Source organism: Seriola lalandi, unplaced genomic scaffold (genome assembly GCF_002814215.2).
Source record: "Seriola lalandi dorsalis isolate HSWRI2012SDOR001 ecotype SW California unplaced genomic scaffold, Sedor1 jcf7180002054688, whole genome shotgun sequence".
NCBI lineage: Eukaryota > Metazoa > Chordata > Actinopteri > Carangiformes > Carangidae > Seriola > Seriola lalandi.
The window spans coordinates 1,520,052-1,542,538 of NW_019525241.1; the positions used below are offsets into that span (position 1 = coordinate 1,520,052).

Consider the following 22,487-nt stretch of genomic DNA (forward strand, 5'->3'; position numbering starts at 1 on the left):
TACAAAGGTTCAAATTACTGCTTGTAAAGTGGGAGGTGACAAATCTACAGAGAATTAGAGGCTGACTCTGCACTTGTCCTCAGCTTTATGGAGCGATTTAGCATCTTTAAGCTCATCGTTTTGGTTTTATGTCCGGCAACTTTGATGTTGTGGCTCAATCCACCGCTCTCATCGTCTTTGTTATGGCAGCATGCCAAAAAACTCATTGTACCTGCTCAACACCAACCGGCAGCTGGTGAACATAGTGGAGCTTTTAGCAGCTACAGAAACAGATGACTGGGGAAAAAAACAGAAAAAAATGTGGAGTAATACTTAACAATCAACAGGTGGACACAAATAAACTCAAAATGAATGCTAATGTTGCTCATTGTCTACTATCTCTCTTCTCTCTATGTTCAACGTCATACTGTGTTATATGTCAGTGTTTACAGACCTTCAAATCTATAAATGCAGTTTTAAACAAGAATCATTGCTTTTTTATATTTTTACCAATTCTTTTAAATTTGTTACTTTTCTCAGTTATAATTCAATTTAAATACAAACTTTGTATTTATACAGAATGTTACTTCCTGCCACTTCCAGAGTTTTCATCAAATGGCATGAGCAAAATCTGGCTGTTTATTGCTGTGAAAACACTGGCACACACACTCATTCACACACAGTGAAAAATGTGCTTGGAAAATATCTCGTCTCGTCAATCCTCAAACAACCCGCCTCCCCTCAGCCTGTCTGACAGCCAGAGAGCAGAACAATAACAAAGGAGCCGGCCAACGTGTCGGCCTCAGAAATACTACTGTTCACCACTTCCAACACCAGGAAGAGACCATGAATCAGCCTAATGTACATGTTGGTCTGGAGCATGATGATGTAAACAGTCCTTCAGAGGGCATGCAGGCAAAAAGAAGCCTACAACAAACACAATTCTGGACAGACGGACTGCTACTGTGTTGAACTGCTTAGAAAACCTCACATCCATGTTACTGTGCTGAAATATACTGAATACTGGTAAAGTGAATATCATATCCCCCACCATGAAATCACTAAGTGGCACCACTTGGATCTGCCTTCTTTCCCTGTCCATCACATTAAAAGGCTCCAGTCATGTCTCCTCTAATGCTTTGCTGCAGGGGAAACACATTACTGTCACTTTACCGCCACGCTCTTTATTTGCATTTTCCCTGCTGATGACTCACTGTTGCGTCATGGCAACCAGAAAGGAACAAGACATTTATTAATATCAAAGTGGTTTACATTATGAGTCTGAAGACTTTCTGCCTACAACATGTGAGGTAACATTCCAGGTATGCTGAGTACTCTTTCCTTCTTTGTAAATGATTTATTTATAACTTATAGTTTAGAACCAGCAACACAGCACTCTGCCCTTCACCCTCCACCTAACACCAGACTGTGCCTACACAAATCCCTAAGGCCTGAACACTAGATGAAACTGTAAATGGAAAAGGAAATAGACAGAAAGGTTCAAGTGTTAGGGGGTCATAAAATACCACTGAAATATAATAATCACACACACAGCAGTAACAGAAGCAGCTAGGTTTCCAATGGCATTTAGCGCAAATTTAAACTGAATTTTGAGACGATTGACAAAAGGAATGTGAACTAATGTACATTTCCATCCACTACTACAGGTGTAAATAGCCAAATAGCTGCTGTGTGACTATTTCCATCTGGGTGCAAATAGAGTTCTGCAGGAATGAGTCCTAAATCCCAGATATTAATTAGCATTTTAGCACTTTTCAAGCACCTTTTTCAAGACCTTTTCATGTTTTATTCTACAACATAAAATACGTCAGTAAATACAATTTTTTTAAGCTTTTAAGTCTCTTTAAAAATGAGACTACAGAGGTTGTTGGGGACGTTTAACGTCATCACGCCAAACGTGAAAACCAACCTACTCATCAGTCCACCTTTACAGCATCTATGTGTTTATACTCACACTCTTACAAACTGTTACTAGCTTTGTAACAGGAAAGGCTTTTGAGGTCAGAGCTAAATCATACTACAAGTTGGAAGTTTAGTGGTGGAGACGTTGAAGTCATGTGACAATGGTGTAGAGCGGTTATAATCTAACATTAGTTTTTTAATTCTGGGGATTGTATTTAAGCTTTAAAAATCATAAAGTGGTGTTTATTTGTGAAGATTATCCTGCTGAACAAATTGAAATGTGTCAGTAACATAAACTGTTGTTTATCACAGAGTTTGTTTTCTGCAATAATCCAAAAGCCAATGTAGAAATCCCATTGGCTTTTTGTCGAGGGAACCAGGCTGATGCTTCGTTGGTCTACAAAAAAAGTCCCTGTGAGGCTCGGTATTTTAAGTTGTACAAAATTGTATTGTATTATGGGACTCAAATTTCTTTTATTGTACAGTAATAAAGTCTATGTAGAAGAAAATGTACAAGTACGTCTCTAAATGATTTTGACATTATTTCACTGTGAGCTCATGATAATGACTTTGAAATAGGCTTCCTGCTGAAAGATTGGCACAGCCAACCCTTTACACTCACATCACTCTGGCAGTGATCATGCTGCTCCTAAAATCAACTTTCTGTGATGTGTCTGCTGGAGGAAATGAGGGTTCTGGAAAGTAATCAAATAATTGATGGGATTTAACATCCATCATGCTTTCTGTGCACAGCTACTCACTCTTCACCGTCAACTAATTAACAGGATGGAGAGGCAGAGGGACAGTGGCTCATCCCGTTGCTCGGGTTTCCAGGCACATCTTTGGCCTCTGACAGCTCAGAGAGCCCACAGCTGTGAGGTTGGCTGGCTGTTTGACTTCCCTGATTACTCTCTGCATGCCAGCCCTGGGTAGCAGCCATACGGTATGACTCACTGAATGTGGCACAAATGCTTTAATCAGTGTGTCAGAGGTAGATTTTACTCTTTTAGATAAGAAATCTGAAAAGTGGCTTTCAGCGCGGCTGAGTGATGTGAATGTTCAGATGAGGGGTGTGTCTGCTGTGCAGCATGCTAAGTGACTTTTATGTGCTTGAGCGTGTTACATAAGACTCCTCTGAACTTTAAGGCTTTATTCTTTTAAATTGGTGCTTATTTGTTCAGTTTGCATTGAGTTCAGTGCTCATGGCGTCTTGCTGCTGTGTGGGTGAAAAGTCAAGAGGCCTTGGCAACAGTACAACAAAGGCCAGGTGTGTAAGAGAAGAACATCAGACTGAGAAACTGAATGAGACTTCTGTGGGGGATGAATGATGGTGCTGTGTTGGGGGTGTGATGGAACAGAATAAAATAGCTTTGTATTTCATGCTGTGGGGAGGCTTTGAATGTGTACATGCAGCTTTTGCTCAGTGTAGTATTTGGAGAGCTTTTAGAAAGGAGAAATAAGAAGCAGATTGTGTGATGAGAACTTTTTACAAAACCCTAATTCCTTCCTTGATTTTATATTGGGGACCAAACTTGATGATCATTATGTATGAATGTTTTGGTAGTCTAATAAATAACAAAAACCCAAGGAATGAAAAAGAAAACAAATGGCATTGAAACTGCACTAGTCAATATTTCTGTCAGAGCCTTTAATGGTTCTTACAGTCAAGAAACAAGAGTTGTACTCATATATTTATTCATTATTTTCTAAGTGTTAGCATCAAGTCTCTTGATATACTTAAGTTTTAGCATGATGTGCTGACATGGATGATTAGGCAGTGTCTTTACCTTTGATCAAATTAAGTTAATCACAGAAAACAGTGAGGAGAGATAAAATCCTGACATACAACTGAAATGAATGAGAATTCTGAAAACAATCTGAATGGTTTAATGTAGCTCACGTGTATCAGATAATCAGCTGAATCATCTCTGTTCTTTCGTTTGGTAACTCACTCATCTGAATGATAACAGTGTGGAGGTGGGATGAATGAAATTTGGTCCAGGTATTCATTGTTCCTTTTCCTCCCATCCCACCCATGAGGTTGACTTTTTTGGTTCAGAGTGAAATGTCTCAACAGCTACTGGATGGTTTGCAAAGATTTTTTTTTTTTTTTTTACACATTCATGTCTCGTTCAAAAGAATTCTTGACTTTTCACCCAGTCCAACCATGATGTCAAAAATTAGATATTGCCCAATAGTTTGGCACAGCTTCAGCTGTGCTTTGTGTTTAGTGTTAATTAGCACTTGCATGCTAACATATTTCACCAAGATAGTCAACATGGTGAACATTACCTGCTAAACATTAGCATATTAGTATCATCTTCGTGAGCATGTAAGCATGCTGATGTTAGCATTTAGCTCAAAGCACTGCTGTATCTAAGTACAGTTTTACAGGGCCACTTGCACGGTTGTAGACTCCATTTATGCTGTTCTACTCTATTGAACTTGCTGATTAATTTTATTGTCTTAACTTCTACTGTGCTTAGGCTCTTTGGCCTTCTCTTATCTGGTTTTATTTTTCCATGAAGCACTTTGTGACTTTGTTAAGAAAAGTGCTATATAAATAAATAAATAAATGATTAAGTTAAGGTGTGGTTAGACAGAAAGCATTGTTGCATAATTTGAATTTGACGACTCAACCATTTGTGTAGTCTGTGTTCGTTCGCCCCAAAAATGCAACGTAACCCACGAACTGAAAAGATGTAGGGATGTGTTTTTACTTCCTGGGTTGTGCATCCGCACACACATGTCCATTTATATCTAATCAGGCTACTGTATGTCTAAAATTCACCTCGTGTTCTGCCTGAACACACAGCATAGTTATTATAATATATAGTTTTTGAAAGACATAAAGCAGGTACGGCTTGTCAACAAATGGCTAAATTGCATATTTCAATTTTACCTACAGCAATACATAGTCTAATTGAGGAGCAGCTTTTTGATGCAGTTCTGTTACTGCAGCCTAACAGCTCTGAGACTTCATTAAACTGTCAGAGAATCTGGGGTTCCTCAGAGCACCCGTCTTTCTCCATCCTCCTTCACTGACTTCTCCTCTGAACATATTGTCTGATGCCTGGACTGTCACTTTATCCTCAGATAGTACCATGGTTTCTCTGTCATTCAGTTCTCTGAAGGCCATCTGCCTGCTTTGCTGCTGTGTCCAGACCTCCCCCTGTGTTTCTATTCACCTGGCACCCCTTCACTCTGCACACTCACACAGGTTGAACTAATAGTGGGTTTTGCCACAAAGGATATATTTCTGGAGTGAAGTTTCTGGTAGCCAATGTTCTGTGCTTCTAGGGGTGTTAATTTTGACTAATTTTGTTTTTCCTAGTCAGTATAAATAACAGCAAACCAACTGATCAGCCAACTCGTCACACACAAGGGTGCAGTGGACCCATAACAGGAAATGACTGTGTCAGAGGAAGGTGGGCTCCTTGAGTGGCCCTTTTTTTTTCTTCTGTTGAATTATTTTTAGAGCACACCTCCGACTCTCTACAGCCTCCACATATTGTCCGTTCTTCATGCGTGTACCCTGAATGCCGCCACTGTCCTCGACTGGTGTGAGTCATCGCTGGTTATTTCCTTCCTTGCTCTTAACAGCCTTACTCTCTGGAGATTAGCAGCGCTTTTAAAATTTCATGATGGATCAATTAAGTATTTTCTTTACTGCTTCTGAAGCTGCTTTGTCAGCTGAGGCTCAGGTTAATATTTAATTTTTAGGGCCATATTCAGTGATATTTGATTTATTGAACAGTTACCTCCCACTTCAATTTTTTAACACTATCTGCTTTTGTGTTTCCTGTGTCATTTCCAAATTTTCATTTAAAGCTTAATTCTGCATGTATTCATTCATGTCTTTTAGAAGACAATAAAAGAAAATTCAGACATCTTCTTGATACAGAAGTAGGATGATGCTGTTATAGCGCCATAAAACCTCTTAAGGGGGATACTGCGTAGCTTTGATGCCACCACATATAGCTGCTATAGCTACAACATAGCAGATGTATTTGCTCTAAAAAAAATTTACCTACACATTAAGGCCAAGAACACAGTAGCTGTGTGGCGGCTGGAGAACATTGTGGTTTTCATTTCGGCGGCAATGTTGAAGGGTTGGAGTTGACACGCTGCCTGTGTGAGACCTGATTGCCTATTTTTCATGCAGAGTCTGCCCAGCTGTTTCCCCCTGCTTCCAGAGTTTATGCTAAGCTAAGCCAAGAGGCTTCTGGTCATAACCTTAAATTTACAAGTGGTTCTTCTAATCTAACTCTACGCAATAAAACAAAATGAAGCATTTACCAAAATGTCGATCTACTGCTTTAAGAAAGGCTCAAGAATCAGTTGCTTTTCACTAACACACATCCAGCAAACCACTTCCACTGCAAACACTCTCCTCTCTGCAGTCACATGAAAGAACATACAGTCAACACGGTCACCGCATGTCAGCAGTCTCCTATTACGTAAGGAGACAAGACTCCTGGATTTGTCTCCAGTTCTAACCCACTGTTGTTCTATATCAGTTATTCCAAGAATGTGGGGAAAATAATTCAAGTGCAATACGTCCTGATCGCCTACATCATTACTGTAAATGAGTGAAATATGATGCTTAACTATAAATCAAAACCTACACTTTAGATATTTACAGCATGATCGACATTAATGCATCAAATATAAGAAAAGAAAAAAAAAGGTATTATGGGAAGATGCTGGGGTGAATTGATGAGTCAACAAAATGAGTCTCTTTGACATAAACCAAAATAGTTTTTTTGCCCAAATCTAACCAGACTTAACCACAGCGGTCACAGATCACAAAAAAAGCAATGAGTGTTCATCATATGTTTTTTGGAAAGCACTGACGCACTAACTATTTTGTCCGGGATCAGTCTTGGATGTGTCACAGAGATTGACCTTTCTCCCTAATATGAACAGTGAGTGAGATTTTGTTATGTCCTCCAGTGGAGGTGGTGCCAATCTGGGCTTTGTCAACATTGTGTGCCATCAGGACAATAGACTGAGTAAATTTGTAAATGTAAATGTATTCAGTTTACCAGAATCACTGCCAACAAAAGATTTTAACAGTGGCTACAAGATACTGTAGCAATGACAAATACAACATTTTGATTTTCTAAGCCAGAATTGGTAAATATTTTTCCAGACACGAGTGACAAAATGTCAGTAGTAATAATATATTTCTTTTGCAGCTCTATTGTGTTTACAGTAACTGCAGTGTGAACAAGACTATTGTATAAAAGCTATAATTTATAAATCGCAGATATATCGGTACCGGCGCATATATTCTCCGATATGCACTGATATGAATACTTTTTTTAAGAAGCAATAATACAGTGCAAATGCTTGGGTCAAGTCAAGGTATATAGGCAGCATCAGCCGATATATTGACATTGGAATTTTTTTTTACTCCCCAATATCAGTATCAGCCAAATCCAAAAATCCAATATCTGTCAGGCTCTAGTTATACTACCCAGGTTGTCAGTCTTATAGACACTTTCTCTCAGCTGCTCCTTGTACATGTCTTCACCTTTATGCCTGTAATCACAGTGAAGATCGCTCTCTAAGGTGGTTGCCACAGCATCTCAGCCCTCATGTGCCTCACGCATAGCCCCTGATGAATAGCGCTGTGGTGCTATTGTTAAAGACTAAATGAAAGGGATGACAGTGGTATCAGAGCCCTCACGCCCTTCCTGTTCAAACCACACAACTGTTTCTGTCCTTTTGCATCTTTGGAGGTTTGAAATCAAAGCCTCTCTGGTGTCCCATTTTACAGAGCAGCGGGGCCCTGAGGAGAATGACTGCCTCTCTCTCTGCCATTGTCTGTTCATGGAACTTGTCCAAAGAGGAGCGGAGGGGAGTTTGCCTGACCTTCACTGTCATTCAAAGTGAACTTGATATATGCTGTGACTTGTTGTGTTCAAACAAAGGGACATCCATTTTCATAGTGCAAAGGCAAAGTGCATTCAACTAAAGGTGTATTGAAAAGTCGAAGCTTTAGAATGGTGCTTTTCATAGGGAGGACAAACAACTGTGTGAAGTGAGTGAATCAGCAAAGAAAAACTGGTTGCATTACAATCAGCAGTGAGAAATCATTTCTTTTCACACAAGGTGTTTACATTATTCTCTGCTGTCACATAATCGTCGAGTTGAGAGTTGGACCCGCTCTGGAGACAGAAAGTCTGGAGACCTCAGTGTAGTTATTGAGTAAATGTGAGGATTCGGAGTAGCTGACTCATCTAATTTAAATGAGGTTAATCCTCACATGTTGAAATGTTGAAACTAATCTGATTAGAATTAGAGTAATATCTTTGTAAGAGTGGCAGTCACACCAAGTACAGATGTGATGCACTTTTTGAAAAGATGTTTTTTTTTTTCATTTAACCTACATTATGTGATTTTTTCGCAACATGGGAGCAGCAAAACAAGCTTTGAACACAAAACAGACATATCATAAACTAATAAATAATAAATAATTGTGGTTGTGTCAGCAAATAATGCCTTTTACACACCCAGCAGACAAGGAGGAACATTAGCATTCATTTGGAGTCATGTTTCTGGACAACTGATTATTGTAATTCCAATATTTACTCTCCTTATAGCTCTGTTTGGGTCTCCACCAACTCTGCTACATTTGGAATTGACTTTGATGATAGCAGTAATACTGAAACAAAAACATGTTAAGTTTTGGGTTGTAAATCCAAAACAGTGAGCTGAAAGATTAAATCCATAGAGCTGAGGGTAAAGTGCAGAGTTAATATTACAATATCAATACAATATCCAATATCAATACAAAAATATTGATTAGAGCAGCTTTAATGACAGACATTAGGCTTTGTAAATTATTTTTTGGTGAACTAAAAAATCACCAATGTTAAAATTGATTTTTCAGCCAGAAAACTTTCAGAAAGACGGTACATATTTAAAAAATGTACAGTGAGTTTTTAAAAGAGTGTTTTCACAAAAAACAGCCACTTGCTGCTGATGGAAATAGGTTGATTAGAGTGATGAGAATGAACCAGGGCAGTAAAGCGGGTTCAGGTAGAGCTGAGGAGACTTTTTCTGTGGATTCACCACACAGTGACAACTGAATTCCTGAGACAGATCTTTGCATTGTGTTGACAGATCAGTAAACAATTAACAAAGATTATCTGCCTTTACAACATTACCAGGGTGTCTAATTACACAGCTCATGATTGGATCTCTAATCCCCCTGTATTAGAAATAGAGGAAATTATTTTATAGCTAAGGGGAGTAAAATACTGCAACACCTGGTGGTTTAATTGCAGTTTGATTTATTATGATAACTTGGCTTGAGGTGACAAAACCAATCTAACTGCCAAATGTAATCTTGTGACTCATTGTGTTTACTGCACAACAAATTTTAATGGTGCATTCTGTCAGCATCAGACCGGAGGCTGCGCACACTGGTATTAAGAGAGATGTAGTGGAGTTCTCCTGGGCAACATTATGATTATTTGAAGTTCCGGAAAACAATGTACTTATCCAGTGTGTTGACATCATACCACATTTCAAGTGGTATTTCATTCTGTGTGTTGGATGGTTTAGGATATCAGATGGAAACTGGTAAGTGGGCGATATAGAGAGCTTCATACAAAACCCCTCAGCGCTCAAGGGCTTTTCGTTTAAAACGTGTAATTTACCTATTGTTTACGAAAATAGGCCTAATTATTAATTATCCTGAAGCAAATGACTAATTACGCATGGCATAAAATGAAAAGCTGGTCTATTATTCTCAGAGGAGCAGTGGTGCTGATTATGCCCCACACATCATTAATTTAAATGGTGTATAATATCCTGTGTCACTAATGAGTTGACAGACGTGTAGAAGAGAAGAGACGAGTCCTGTGCTGTTAATTGGCTGGCTGTAATCTGATCTGGAGAACAAGAGATGATGAAGATATCTTTTAGTAGTATTGGTTTTGTTTTTTGGGAATAGATATTGCTCCTCAAGGATGCGTATTACTCACATCGGTTATTTTCTGATCAGTGTGAACAGCAAAAAGCTGCATCAACTTACATATTTCCAATTCCCCTTTGGATCACATGGATAATCAAATTCCTGAGGTGTAGCTAAGCAACATGGTAGAACAATGACTCACAACAAAAGAGAGCAAGGTAGATAGCTGATAGCTCAAATGAACATTTGCTAAGCCTTTTCCCCTTTATTTACTGTCAAGTTTTCCGTTGTTGCATGGTGTACAATGATTACAGTGGCAGGTTTACCACTCGCAGTTAGTCATTTTCGAAACAACACCTTCATGTCACAGAGGTTACGTCCATCTTTATTTACAGTCTATGGTGTGTGTAAGAGCGAGCGAGAGAGAGCGACTGGCGCACGGAAGGGTTATTTGCATATAAAGTTGGGAAGAGAGATCCAATCACATGTGGTCAATCAAGACGCATGTGGAGACGCATATCAGGTGTGAATTGACGTACTTAGAGCTGTCAACTTGTGATCAGATCACCTGAGACGGATGTTAATACCAGGTCTGAACAGGGCCTATGAAACTGTGGCGTGATTTCAATGTGGCGCAGGATGCATTTGCGTTCACACTGCTAAAAATTATGATATTTATATACATTTTAAGCACTTGAAGATCTGATCATCAGTAAAGGATGTGTCATGTAGAGAGCTAATAAAAACTAATGAAACAGTGTCAATATGCAATCATGCATTGACTAACATTTACTTCCAACTTTTACCTTGATAACGAATAATGAACGATTTCTTCGGTGCTTATCGGTCTCTTTCTCTTTTTGAGTCATCCACTTGCATTTGACCATGATTGTCGCTCGGCTGCAGTGCTCACTTCACGTGAAAATGAATGTTTTACTTTCATGTGTGTGCGCCCTTTGTCATGCAGAATGGAAATGACATCACCATGTACGCTGAGGGTGAGAGTGAGAAGTATCCATTGTTTCACACAAATTTTTTTTTTAACCATTTTTAGTGCACCATCCGGGTACTTGTAGTGCACTGCATGTTGCCGTACTTGTCAATGTGAACGGACTTATGCACTCAAAACAGCTGGTGTGAGTATGGAAGTACGTGAGCTGAGACACAGCCCTAGTGTTGCAAGTATGAACAGGAAAAAAGTATGATCAGAATTTCAAACAATATGTTTCACTTTTACCGTTACAAGAGAACAGTCTGTTAGGATGAGGTGTAAACTTCCCCAAATCTAAAAAGTTACTACTGTGGATAGCAAGCTAAGTTAGCAGAACATGGTAACGATTGTAGCTCATGTTATAGCAGATGATTAAGCACACTGTTTAAGCCATTCTTTACACTTTTGCTCGTGTTTTGGTTTCAGAAGGGGCTGAAAAATGGGACTGAAAAAAAGAGCTTGACAATTGCTGTTCACAAAACAGGGTTAGTAAACACTCAGTTTAGTCAAAATGCCAAATGGTTTGTCATTGCTTACTTCCAGTGTTTTTGATTAGCCTAAAAAGGCGTTAAAAGGTTTGTTAGATGGTTCAGTATTTCGATTCGTGCTTTGTCTGCTACACCTCATTCAAAACCACTGTTTGTCTCGAACGCTAAATTCCCCTGAAACACAGCTGACACAAAGTGAAATATTTGTTCCCGATTGGCCCAGACCGTAAAGCCATCCATTGTGGGAGATGACATGTTTACTGTTGCCTTGGTGTATTATTGTTACTTTGCTCATTTTAGACTTCCCACAACCCTTCTTATAGGGTACTGGTTAAATCTTAGAATAAATATGAATGGAGCCTGATTGGCGAGCTGTAATCTGATCTGGAAGGGGAATGAGATGATAAGATGTCTGACTTGATCTCATTTATATTTGGCAGTAGACAGTGAGTGAATATTTCCCCTGGCACACTGGGGACTCCCAATAGTCCCCATTCCACAGATATACATTTATTTCCTTATGAGAAATGTCATTTTTGTCCATATAGCAGTTCCAAAGAGACTGTGTTGGTAGTCTGGGATGCAGACGTGCCCCAGGGAGAGACTGGTGGTGAAAGGAACTCTGGGAAAGCTCTGAGACAGGGGAACAGTGGTCTGACCTCCGTTTCAGGAAGTGGTTTGGGTGCTTTTGTAGCTAATTTGTTTGCCTGTTCCTAGCATCAGGACTGTCACTTCATGGTGTGTATGAAGAAATAATCTCATACTATGACAAGGAAAAGTACAAACTGGCATTTACTCGCAAAACACTGCTGGTTCAGCTTGTATATCATTCAGAACGAGACACAAATGTGTTTCCATCTAGTTTACCTTCCAAAAATAATGAAAAGAGGAGTATACTTATGCTTCTGCCAGAGTTTCAACAGATTTTCTACAGTACTATGAGACTCTGTATCTGTCACATTAATAAAAATATACAGCAAAAGGCCCAGGCTGGATTCGAACCTGAGCCACTACAGTGACGGCTCAGTCATGGTGAGCTACTAAATATGTTGATTCCTTAAATATTCTACAGTGGGAGTGATTTTGTTCTTATGTTGAAGCTCAACAGATGTTCAGAATTAAAGCTTGAGATTTGATAAAACTGGCATACTAAAATGTGCTTATTTTCTCAGTTTCCATACGACTGCTAAATGTCTTGGTCCTTTTCAGGCATTTGGGGCCACACTGTTTGTGAATTGTAGCTTCTTGTCTGCCAACAGAGCAGCAGGGCAGCAATCGTCTGCATCTCTTCTGACAAAAATGCAATAAAACCCCAGAAACTGCTCGTCTGGTCAATGATTCACTCTCCTCTATTCACGTAAAACATGAGGAAAAACAGCAGAGGAGCAAATTTACAACAGGTCCGAAGACATCAGTCAGCACCACTGAGAACCATGATCAGTTTAAGATGCATACAAGTTTGAAATCTATGTACAACTAAGTGGATTTGTCTTGAGGACTTGCTGGAGAGTTTGTGCTACTGATTAATAAAGATGAAGTTATTCACAAAGTCACAAAGAGCATTCAGTCAATATACAGACCAGATATGGGTCAAGCTTCAAATGTAAATGTACACATCAATAGACACAAAACATTTTCCATCTATACCACCCTGTAAAGGCAGAGGGCAGTAACTTCAGAGCTACTACTGTTAGTATAATATCCTCTCCAATGAAAATTACGTTTTTAACCTGGTTAACATCTATATGTTTTTTTATATAATACAACACATAGTGAGTGAAATACACAGTCAACACCATTTCCACCTTGGAACCGCAGTGAACCAATGAGAGTCTCATAAAAGCAGACAGCCAGGGATTCATACGTCATAACTAAGGAAACAATCCTGTCAACTTGAGGGGACGGGGGAGGAGCTAAATAAACCCAAAACATTGTCAGTACAGAGAGCGAGAGTTACCCTTAGCACAACCACAAACTATGCATCAGCCACTGCCAGTTACAAGCTCACAAACAACATAAACAAATAAAAGATGCTAACTGTTCTGATCCGTCTGCTAGTCTCTGGTTCTGGTCTCAACAGACTCCTCATCTGAGTCTGGGTCTGACTGAGGCTCAAACATGAGGCTGAGTCTCTCTGATGTTTCCTCCTCTAACCATCTTGTAGTCTCTGCTCTTTCACCCGTCCACCTGGAGCAAGCAGGTGGTGGGCGGGGCACAAGGCCTGGTCCAGATTTTTCATTGAGGAAGTAAAAGTAGATGTGCTTACAGCCCCCTTTGATTTTTTTTTTCACTTTTTATGTGGGGAAAATCATGTAAAACAAAATATTAATCATAGCAGAGGATTTTTACAGAGTTAAAACATGACCGAAGAGGAACTGTAAATGAATACAATACGTTTCATTTAATATGTTTAAATATGTAATTTAAAGATAGCATCATCACATCAAATTGCATGACTTCCACTAGAGTCAAAAGTTGGCTGCTACTGAGCTAGTTGCATTATCATTAGCTCGAGTTTAACTGTTGTTTAATTCTGTATCGTGACTGAATTTATCTACTGTGCTATTTTATTATGTGCAATAATTACCAAGATATCAGTTCATCGAGGCTAGTATTTTTCAGTTACAGATAACTGAAAGAAAGGATGCCAAACAGTGCATTAAGTGTGACAACAAACTTGTACAACCACAGATTATGTGGTCGGCAATAGTGCAGTTACTACAGTTTTGTTTTTGTATTATCTATTTTACCATTCTCACAAAAATTACACAAATGTTATCCGTCATCTCCTCCGTCCTCCTCCCTCTGCTGCAGGTAACGTTGCTGAGAGGGGGGCCTGCTACCTACTGTAGTTATAAGTTTAGAAAGGTTTGTGGCAAATGAAGCTGCAGTCTTCACACAGAAAAGTTTTCCTTTTAGCTTGTTTATAACGGTTCATCATTAGGTTAATGTTACTATCAGGTAAAACAAACTGCGGTGGATGGAGATGTTGAAAATTTAGCTTTTCTTCATGTTTACATCTTGTTGGTGGTGTGATGAAGGATGCTAATTGCTTTTTTACTCGCACAGGTTGTGATGACACCGTAGTTGTTGTCAGCTCCAGTAAAAAGTTCACTCCTCACTGGTCTAGACTGGTCTACAGTCTGTGCTGTCTGCTGTGTGTGTGAGAGAGGCTGCAGCCCAACAACAAAACACGGTAGTTCTTTTCTGGTTCATTTGGCTCAGGCGCTGCGCCTTGAACACCCTGTGACTGCATGGCGTGTGTAAATAAAATGATTTTCTCTAATTCATTGCGTTTCAGTCAGTCTTCAGTCATGTTTATTGTACATGTTTATATCGCGATGATGATGAAAATAAGATTAATTGATCAGCGCTCTGATACGTCCTGCATTTTTTTAAATAAATTCTGGTACTTTTTTGCTTCTACCGTCTGATTTTCCACTCAGCCCCAGTCTAGCTATTTCCAGTCTTACCAGCACAACTGGCCAGTATGACATGACCTGACGTGACACAAACATAATAGGTAGAGAACCTGCCTGCAGCTGCACAGCACTGGGAGAGCTCTATGTCAGTCAGTAAAGAGGTGTTATTGTAGCTGAAGTGACCAAAGAGCCGTGGGTGTCCGTCTGATGGCCGTGGGGAATCAATAGAGACTGTTCAATGACTAACACTGTGCAGGCTCAGAACAGGGCCATGGGTGTCGCTAATTGCTGTTGCTTTGTTTGCCATTAGTCCAACATTCTGCTGCTAATGTGATTAGGTCACTTTGGACAAAAGCAGCTTTGGGCAAACACTTCCTGTGGATGATGTGTTTGACGTAAATCTGAAAACCCGGCACTGCGAACTCCATCCACAGAGCAGCCCTGTGAAGTCTTGGCCATTTGGTAAATTTGATGAAATCAGATTAGTTTTTCTACTCAGACTTTGGGTGCAGTATCTGTTGGGAAATATCAAGTTGTGGAAAACAAGTTTGCAGTTTGAGAAGGACAGAAACACAATATCTCAGCATATTGATATTGTCAGCATGCCAGACACAAGATACTATATGGGAACAGCTGCACTTAACATGGCAGGGAGTTGTACACTGTATGTGAGGGAGAAAACACTGCCATGTTGGAGTGACATCAGGGAATAAACACAAACTGCAACCACTCCTGCAGCCTGATTTTCACTCTGTCATTGTGCGAAATGTAGTGCTTTAGTGATAAAGATGGGATCTCATCATTCCTCTGATGTTTTATGTCCTTCTGGAGACTGGTTGTCAGGTGATGAAAATATTCCTTGTGCATGGTGTCGGTGCCACAGGAGACCTGTCAGTACAGCGTGTTTGTCAAAGTGTCTTTCTTCAGCTTGCTTGCAGATACTGTATTTTCCCACCTGCTACCTCAACGGTGAACTCGAGAAGCCAGTCAAACTGTTCAGCCCACACATCAACATGGAGGAAAACTTGAGAACTTCAAGACGTCAAAGAGACTGTGACAAAAAAAATAACACTTTCTTCCTCTGAAAATTGAAAAGCTGAATTCATAAGAAATAAATACATCCTTGCTCAGTTCAGTACACTCAGTTTTCTTGATGCTACAGCCTTACTCGATCTGGTATGACACAAGCTTATGGTGACTAATATTAGCTAATGCTTGCAAGCACATATTGCTGTATATGATGAACACAACAGCATCAGTTCCCTGACCATATAACTCTTCTCTAATCGTGCCACTGTTACATGTGTAATCCAGCTGATACAGAGCAGCACTACCATTCATTCAGAGTTGTGTGGCAAAGTAAGTCCAAAGTTTAGCTTTCACCAACTCCTGAGGAAAATCTGCTAAATGTGGCTCAGGAGGTGCAGCGGGTTGTTCACTAATTAGAAAGTCTGTGGTTTGATCCCTGACTCCTCCAGTCCACATGTCAAAGTGTCCTTGGGCAAGATATTGAACCAAATTGCCACTGATGTATCATCGGTGTGCGACTGTGTGCGTGTGATAGTAAAAGCGCTGTATGCATGTGTGCGTGAATGGGTGAATGTGGCTTGAAGTGTAAAGCAGTGTTTGACAAGACCGGGAAAGCGCTCTAATAAGTGCAGTCCATTACACAGTGGGTTTATCAGAGCTTTGTCACAGAAAACAGCTGCAGCTGGAAACGAGGTCGATGAGAGCAGTGACACAGAATTAAACCAGTTAAATTGCGGGCTGTAAAAAATCAAAACAATTAAGGCTTAAGATACTAAAATAGTCTATATATCTGATGGGAACTGAGTCAGGTGATAATTATTTGTGGGTGACATCTTTATGTCATTTCATCCATAGCTGAGTAAAACTGAAAACTATTGATTAATGCAGCTTTAAAGATTAATTTTGACAAAATTTTAAATATTACAATATCTACCACAAAACCCTGGCCTAGATACAGGTATTAACACTGTTTGGTGAAATTGTTTTTACTTGGTTGCTTCAGCTAAGAGCACTGCCTGTTATTTTTATGCATAAAGCAATGTATGCTAATCAAATCGAGTAACAAACAAATTTTGCATAACCTCACCGCTGGAGTAAACTTATGTTTACCACCAATTGTAGGTGAATGTGTTTTTTATTACATCATCACACATGCTGGTTTATGCTTCAGTTTTGACACCGTAGCACATTGTAATTAGAGCGCAGCCTGATCTGATCTGACCTGACATTTGTGAATGGAAAACCTTTGTTACTCTTTTTTTTTTTTTTGATAATAGCATAGCAATATTAGAAACTGCTCCAAATGACCAATTTATTCCACATTTTAATGTAGCTTTTAAAAAAATTAATATGTGCTACAGTAAATGAGGGGAGTTTTAATAGTAGCAGCTATATGTATCATTGTGACAGGTTCACAGAGGCTTCTTTTTTTGTGATCAGCTTCCCTCTCACTGCAGTTAGTGAATCAACGGCCTTTGTGATCTGGTCAGCTTAGTGATACACTGCACATTATTTCTTCTGCAAACCTTTTGTGAATCTGGGCCACAACATCCATACTGCTGCACGTTAACAAAGGCTCTCTTCTTCCATGTGTACATTTCTGTCCAGTGGCGGTGAAAAGCAGGAGATACAGTTACCTCTAATGAGGAGAGGACTTCACACCCCATTGGTTATTCTGTCTACCTGGAATCCAGGCCACTGTAGTAGAAACAGCACCAAATAACCTCAGTGGGAAATTCAGCGGCGAACAAGAGAGAAAATGTGTGTGAGTTTGCCTTCTCAACAGCATGACAAATTATCTGCTGCTGTTCTGCTTTCAGCACATTCAGAGAATAATTTAGAAGAAATGACACACATTTCCTTTGCCTGAAAACACATTAAGACAACCCTGTCTGCTAGAAATTAAGTTGATTTACAACTAAACTGTAGCAGCAAATAAGTTTCATGGGAAAAGTATTTACGACCAGATTATGTTTTACATTAATGTAATGAGAATATGTTGTTAATTTACGTATTTGGTAAGTTGCAAATAGGTTGATACATATTAGTAAAAATAATTTTTATAATGAGAACTAAAGACTTAACAGAGGCTCACAGACATTAAAAACAGAGAAGCTTGAAATCTATATATTGTGTAAACTGAGCGATAGACTTATTAACGAGTTGAAGATAAAATATATAAGTCCAAGGACTTTCAATGACCCATGTCTATTTTCAAAAATTTTTTTTCTCAAATTCACAAATTTTCAAGGACCTATGGGAACTCTGTAATACAGCACTTCAGACACAACATGGTTATTTACATTTAACCAAAACCACAATCTTTCCCTAAACTCAATCAAACAGCTTTCGTTGCCTAAACCAAACCACCAGGCCAGATAATCTCTGGTGTGACAGACACCACACACCCCAACCACCGCCTTGTGAATCATCTGCAACAAACTTAGTTTTTCTTATGCAAGGTTGTGAAGTCCATATATGCGAGTCACAAACTGAAATTTCAGTCACCATCAAACACTCTCTGAGCTCAAAGGCTGGACTTCTTTAGAAGTGCAATGAAACATGTGAGGGACACTCAGGCTGACATAATTGGTTTTCTGCCCGTTATTTGTCATGGCTAATTATGAGCAGAAAACAGGCCTGGCCAAGATGGATGATTGTTTTCTCCAGTTCAATGGCAAAGCTCTTTCCCCATTGTCTCCGTTCCATAAGAAGCAGCTAAATAAGACGCAAGGACACAGATACGCGCAGATACAGATACCTGGACTCAAGTGGACCACTCAGGCCCATTGGGAGTCACTCAGGCACATGACAGCTCCTGTGGATAAGTGGATTGAAAGTGTGAACACTTGCTTGTTTTTGTGTTAGCAAACAATTAACAATAACTAAGTCTGATTTACCTTTTACAAGTGAGACGGACAAAACAGGACATTCTTCCTCTTACAAATGAAAAGTTTCAGAGATTCATGAGAAATGAAGTGTATCTTTGCTTAATGCATTCAGGGGTTGTGCTGCTACAGTCTTATTGGTCTGGTATGACCAACGGGCCAGTCTGTTCCTTCAGAAGTTGGAAATTGGTTCGATTGGTTCAACAGATTCGGAAACCCCTTCCCCCTACACCTTTCTGAAGCTGTCTCTTACTAATGGCCGGCTTTTATCTGTCCAAAGTTACAGTAAATCTTCCTACTTACACTGGTAAAATTCAGAAATCAATATATCTCATTTGTTTATTCAGTGCAGAAACAAAAATGTGAGAACAACGGGCATATCTGTAAAATGTGGACAGAGCCAGGACAACTGTTTAGCAAAAACTAAACTATTCCTTTCAGTCTTATGAAATATGTAATTTATATAATATATTAAATTTTCTTTCTTTCTTTCTTTGGGGTGGAAGTGTGTGTGGCTGTACTGATAAAATAAATCAGATAGCAGAGTGGATCTTAGCTTTGAGATTAGCCAAGTCCACCTGTAATGAGATTTATGTCACATTTTGATTGGTGAATTAAATTTTGTATTCGGTTTCCAGACTTCCCTCAAAACCTTTTGCATTACAGTCCTAGTATATAGATTTCAAATAGTTTTTTTCACGTCCTCTTACTGGGACAAACGGTACACAGAATGCGTGATCCACAGGCCATGGCCGCCTAATCCTGTTTAAATGAAGGAGATCAACATTTCCAAGTGGCAGATTACTTGTTGATGGTAAACCATTAAGCCAGTGAGTCACTGCCCTGTTGGGGATGTTTGTTTTATAATGAAGGCTGATGCTCAGACTAACTTGCCCATAAGACAGAAGCAGCTGATGATGAACTTGGAGAGCCGATGTTTCTCTTTGAACTCTCCTTTAATGATGTGGAACTGTTCAAATAGACATTAGCATTTAGATGAAAAGTGTATTAAAGTGGTTTGGATCTTGCCTTGACTCTTGCTGGGCTATCCACAGCTGATTAGCTGTTGAAGTAGACATGTGCATATATTAGGCCCTCAGCCTGATATAATCAGCACTATCATTAAGTGACGGTCGTGCACTTCAAGTTTATTTTTCATCATCAACACTCAAGGTACTGTAAGTGGTATATCTAAACTACATTTTTCTGGTGCTGTTTTCATATCCTGAGCATGTTTGTATCTGTTGTTGTCTGCAGCTTTGGTGGTGAGACTTCTGACCAGACGCTTCATCTGGGAGTACGACCCAACGCTTGGTAAGACAACCAGATATCTGTTTCTTTTACCACCATTACTATGACCGCTGGTACTGTCATTACTCCTGCTGCTGCCTCCTTTTCTATAACTACTGCAATGATAACTACAGTACTGCTTCTGCTACCATCAATACTGTCTATACTATACTAGTACTATACTATAAAGCAGACAAGAGTATTTACCAAAATGCTGAACTATTCTTTTAAGAATTTATATTAAAAAATCCATGGATCTCAAGAGTTAAAAAGTCACGCTTTAGGAGGATAATTACATAATTATATAGAACATATACATGAGAGAAGACAGGAGTAAAAAGTGGTGACAATCCACACTGCATCAGAGAAGGTATAAAGTACTGGATTAGATGATATAGTTATGGTTAGTTCAATTGTTTTTCCTGCCCCCATCAGTGCATAATATATAGCCTTTTTATACAGTTATACAGAATGAGCCAATTCCCTGCACTGTAATTACAGAGCACAAAGACATCATGTCTCTGTACAGTGCTTTTCATTTCCTGGCTGTACGCAGTCAGTGAGAGCCTCTGGGTTGCTGACATGGTGCTCTCCTCAGTAGCACGTCTGCTGGCAGTGGCACATCAGGTTCATCTCAGCAGAGTGCAATTACCAACATAAACGGACTGCACTAAGGAACATATTCTCTTTTTTAATCTTCATGTTAGAACATGATGATCTTGAACTTGTAGCCATTATCTCCTCCGTGTCACATCTCAACATATGGCTGGGAGAGTGTTGAGATATTTTAAGTGAGAGAAATTTGAAACACATTAAATTTACAGCAACCGAAAGGCTGGCATTTTAGGACAAAACTCAGGTAGCTGTTATTAACAACGTTAGAAATGGGTAGAAATATATAGGCTCATTTTCTTTCCTCTGAATACAGCACAACAATAAGCCTGTAGACAGCTTTTTTGTGATGTTACTGTGTGTACTAGCTTCATACATGTGTATTGTATACACTGCAGGTACTCTATATGTTTTTGAAAAACAAGAAAAGAGCAATAACTGCTTCCTTGGTTACCACAAGAGTTTGCGTCACAACCAAGAGAGCACAGCTCGAGGTGCATAATGGGAATAACAGTACTGTTGGAGGTTGTCTGTGACCAATCAGACTGCCTGTCTGAAATTACCCATGAAGTAGTCAACACATTATTAAAACTTACTTATAAATGCAAGATTACTGCCAGAACTTACTGCATGTCATGGATCTCAGTATGCCTTCCAGTGTCTACGGCTCACCATCCATCACCATTTATTATCCAGAGGTCACAAACAAGCACAGATGTTCTTTTCTACAGTGAAGAATCACTGGTGTTACCTGGCACTCTGGGATATTGAGGGCTATGGAACCACACGCCATGGAGAGTTTCATTTTTGTACAGTTTCATTCCGAACAGCGACCATAGCAGATTTAGCCGATTAGCACACGTTCAAACAGAGAGGAGGAACGCCTCGATGCCTGTCCTGGCTCCAGTGCGTCCTGGTTCGCACCTCGAGCAGAGGTGTCACCTACACCTCTAAAGGCCAGCACCCAAAGCAACATCAGCTAGCTCAAGTAAATGTGACATTCCTCCTGGACTGTTGAACCCTTTATCAGAAAAAAACGAACATGGACACACTGCTTTCCAGAAAACACACCACACCTTTAAAACACACCACACTGAAAAACGGAAGGAAAAAAGAGTGGTAAGAGCAAATTTAGGGCAAACGGTTGTAGTGTCCTTCATTCAGATCCTCTGCAGATTTCTATTCTTTTCGTTCTGAGTGAGAGCATCAGATAAAAGCTTAATGCGTAAAGACTGAGTGAAAAAGCAACGGGGATACATACATTCAGTTTAACAATAAAGTGGGCGGATTCATCAATAGTTAGATTTATATACAACTACCAGCTGACATGTTGTATTTTTTATTACTGGTATAGCTGGGGGGTTTGTGTTAGTAAACAACCACCATGCTGGTAAAAGCTAAAGCCATTGTGGTTGCACTTTAAGATGCAACATATGGAAGCAAGTCACTGCAATAATAATTTGAATTGTACCCGCAAATGAATGCCAAATTTTGAAATTTAGAGAGGTATGTGTGGCAGCATGCCAGACACTACATTTGCATATTCTGGCTCCAGCAGTAAAATAGTAGTAGTAGTACATCCCCTAAAAACCTGTGAGTAGCATCACTGATCACTGTTCTACAGTACACAGACATAAAAATAGCAATACCTGCACCATCCCATGTTATTGCTTTATAATTATTATCATACAAAAAGACATGAAAATGTGGACAGCTGATTATTAGAGGCTTTCAACTTTTACTCAGTCACAGGCTGTCTTTGTTTGCGTATGTTGTGGGCTGAATGCTGCAAGTGTGCACAAACTCCCCAGATATTACAAGATGACCAGTTGGATATCATTCCCTGTAGCATTATGGGAAACAGTAGCTATGCAGATGGCCACAATATTGCAGCAGTTATTTCTGTCCTGACACACCAGCCAGTCACAGAATCTC

General features: G+C 39.5%; 1 protein-coding gene across 1 annotated transcript in view; it reads left to right on the forward strand.

The window, feature by feature from the left end:
- The window catches only part of rerg (RAS-like, estrogen-regulated, growth inhibitor), a 42,933-nt gene that overhangs the window by 12,139 nt on the left and 8,307 nt on the right, over positions 1-22,487 (forward strand). Inside the window, exon 3 of the mRNA XM_023422940.2 lies at positions 19,908-19,964. Coding sequence (XP_023278708.1) covers positions 19,908-19,964 — 57 coding nt within the window. The remainder of the gene's footprint in view (positions 1-19,907; positions 19,965-22,487) is intronic.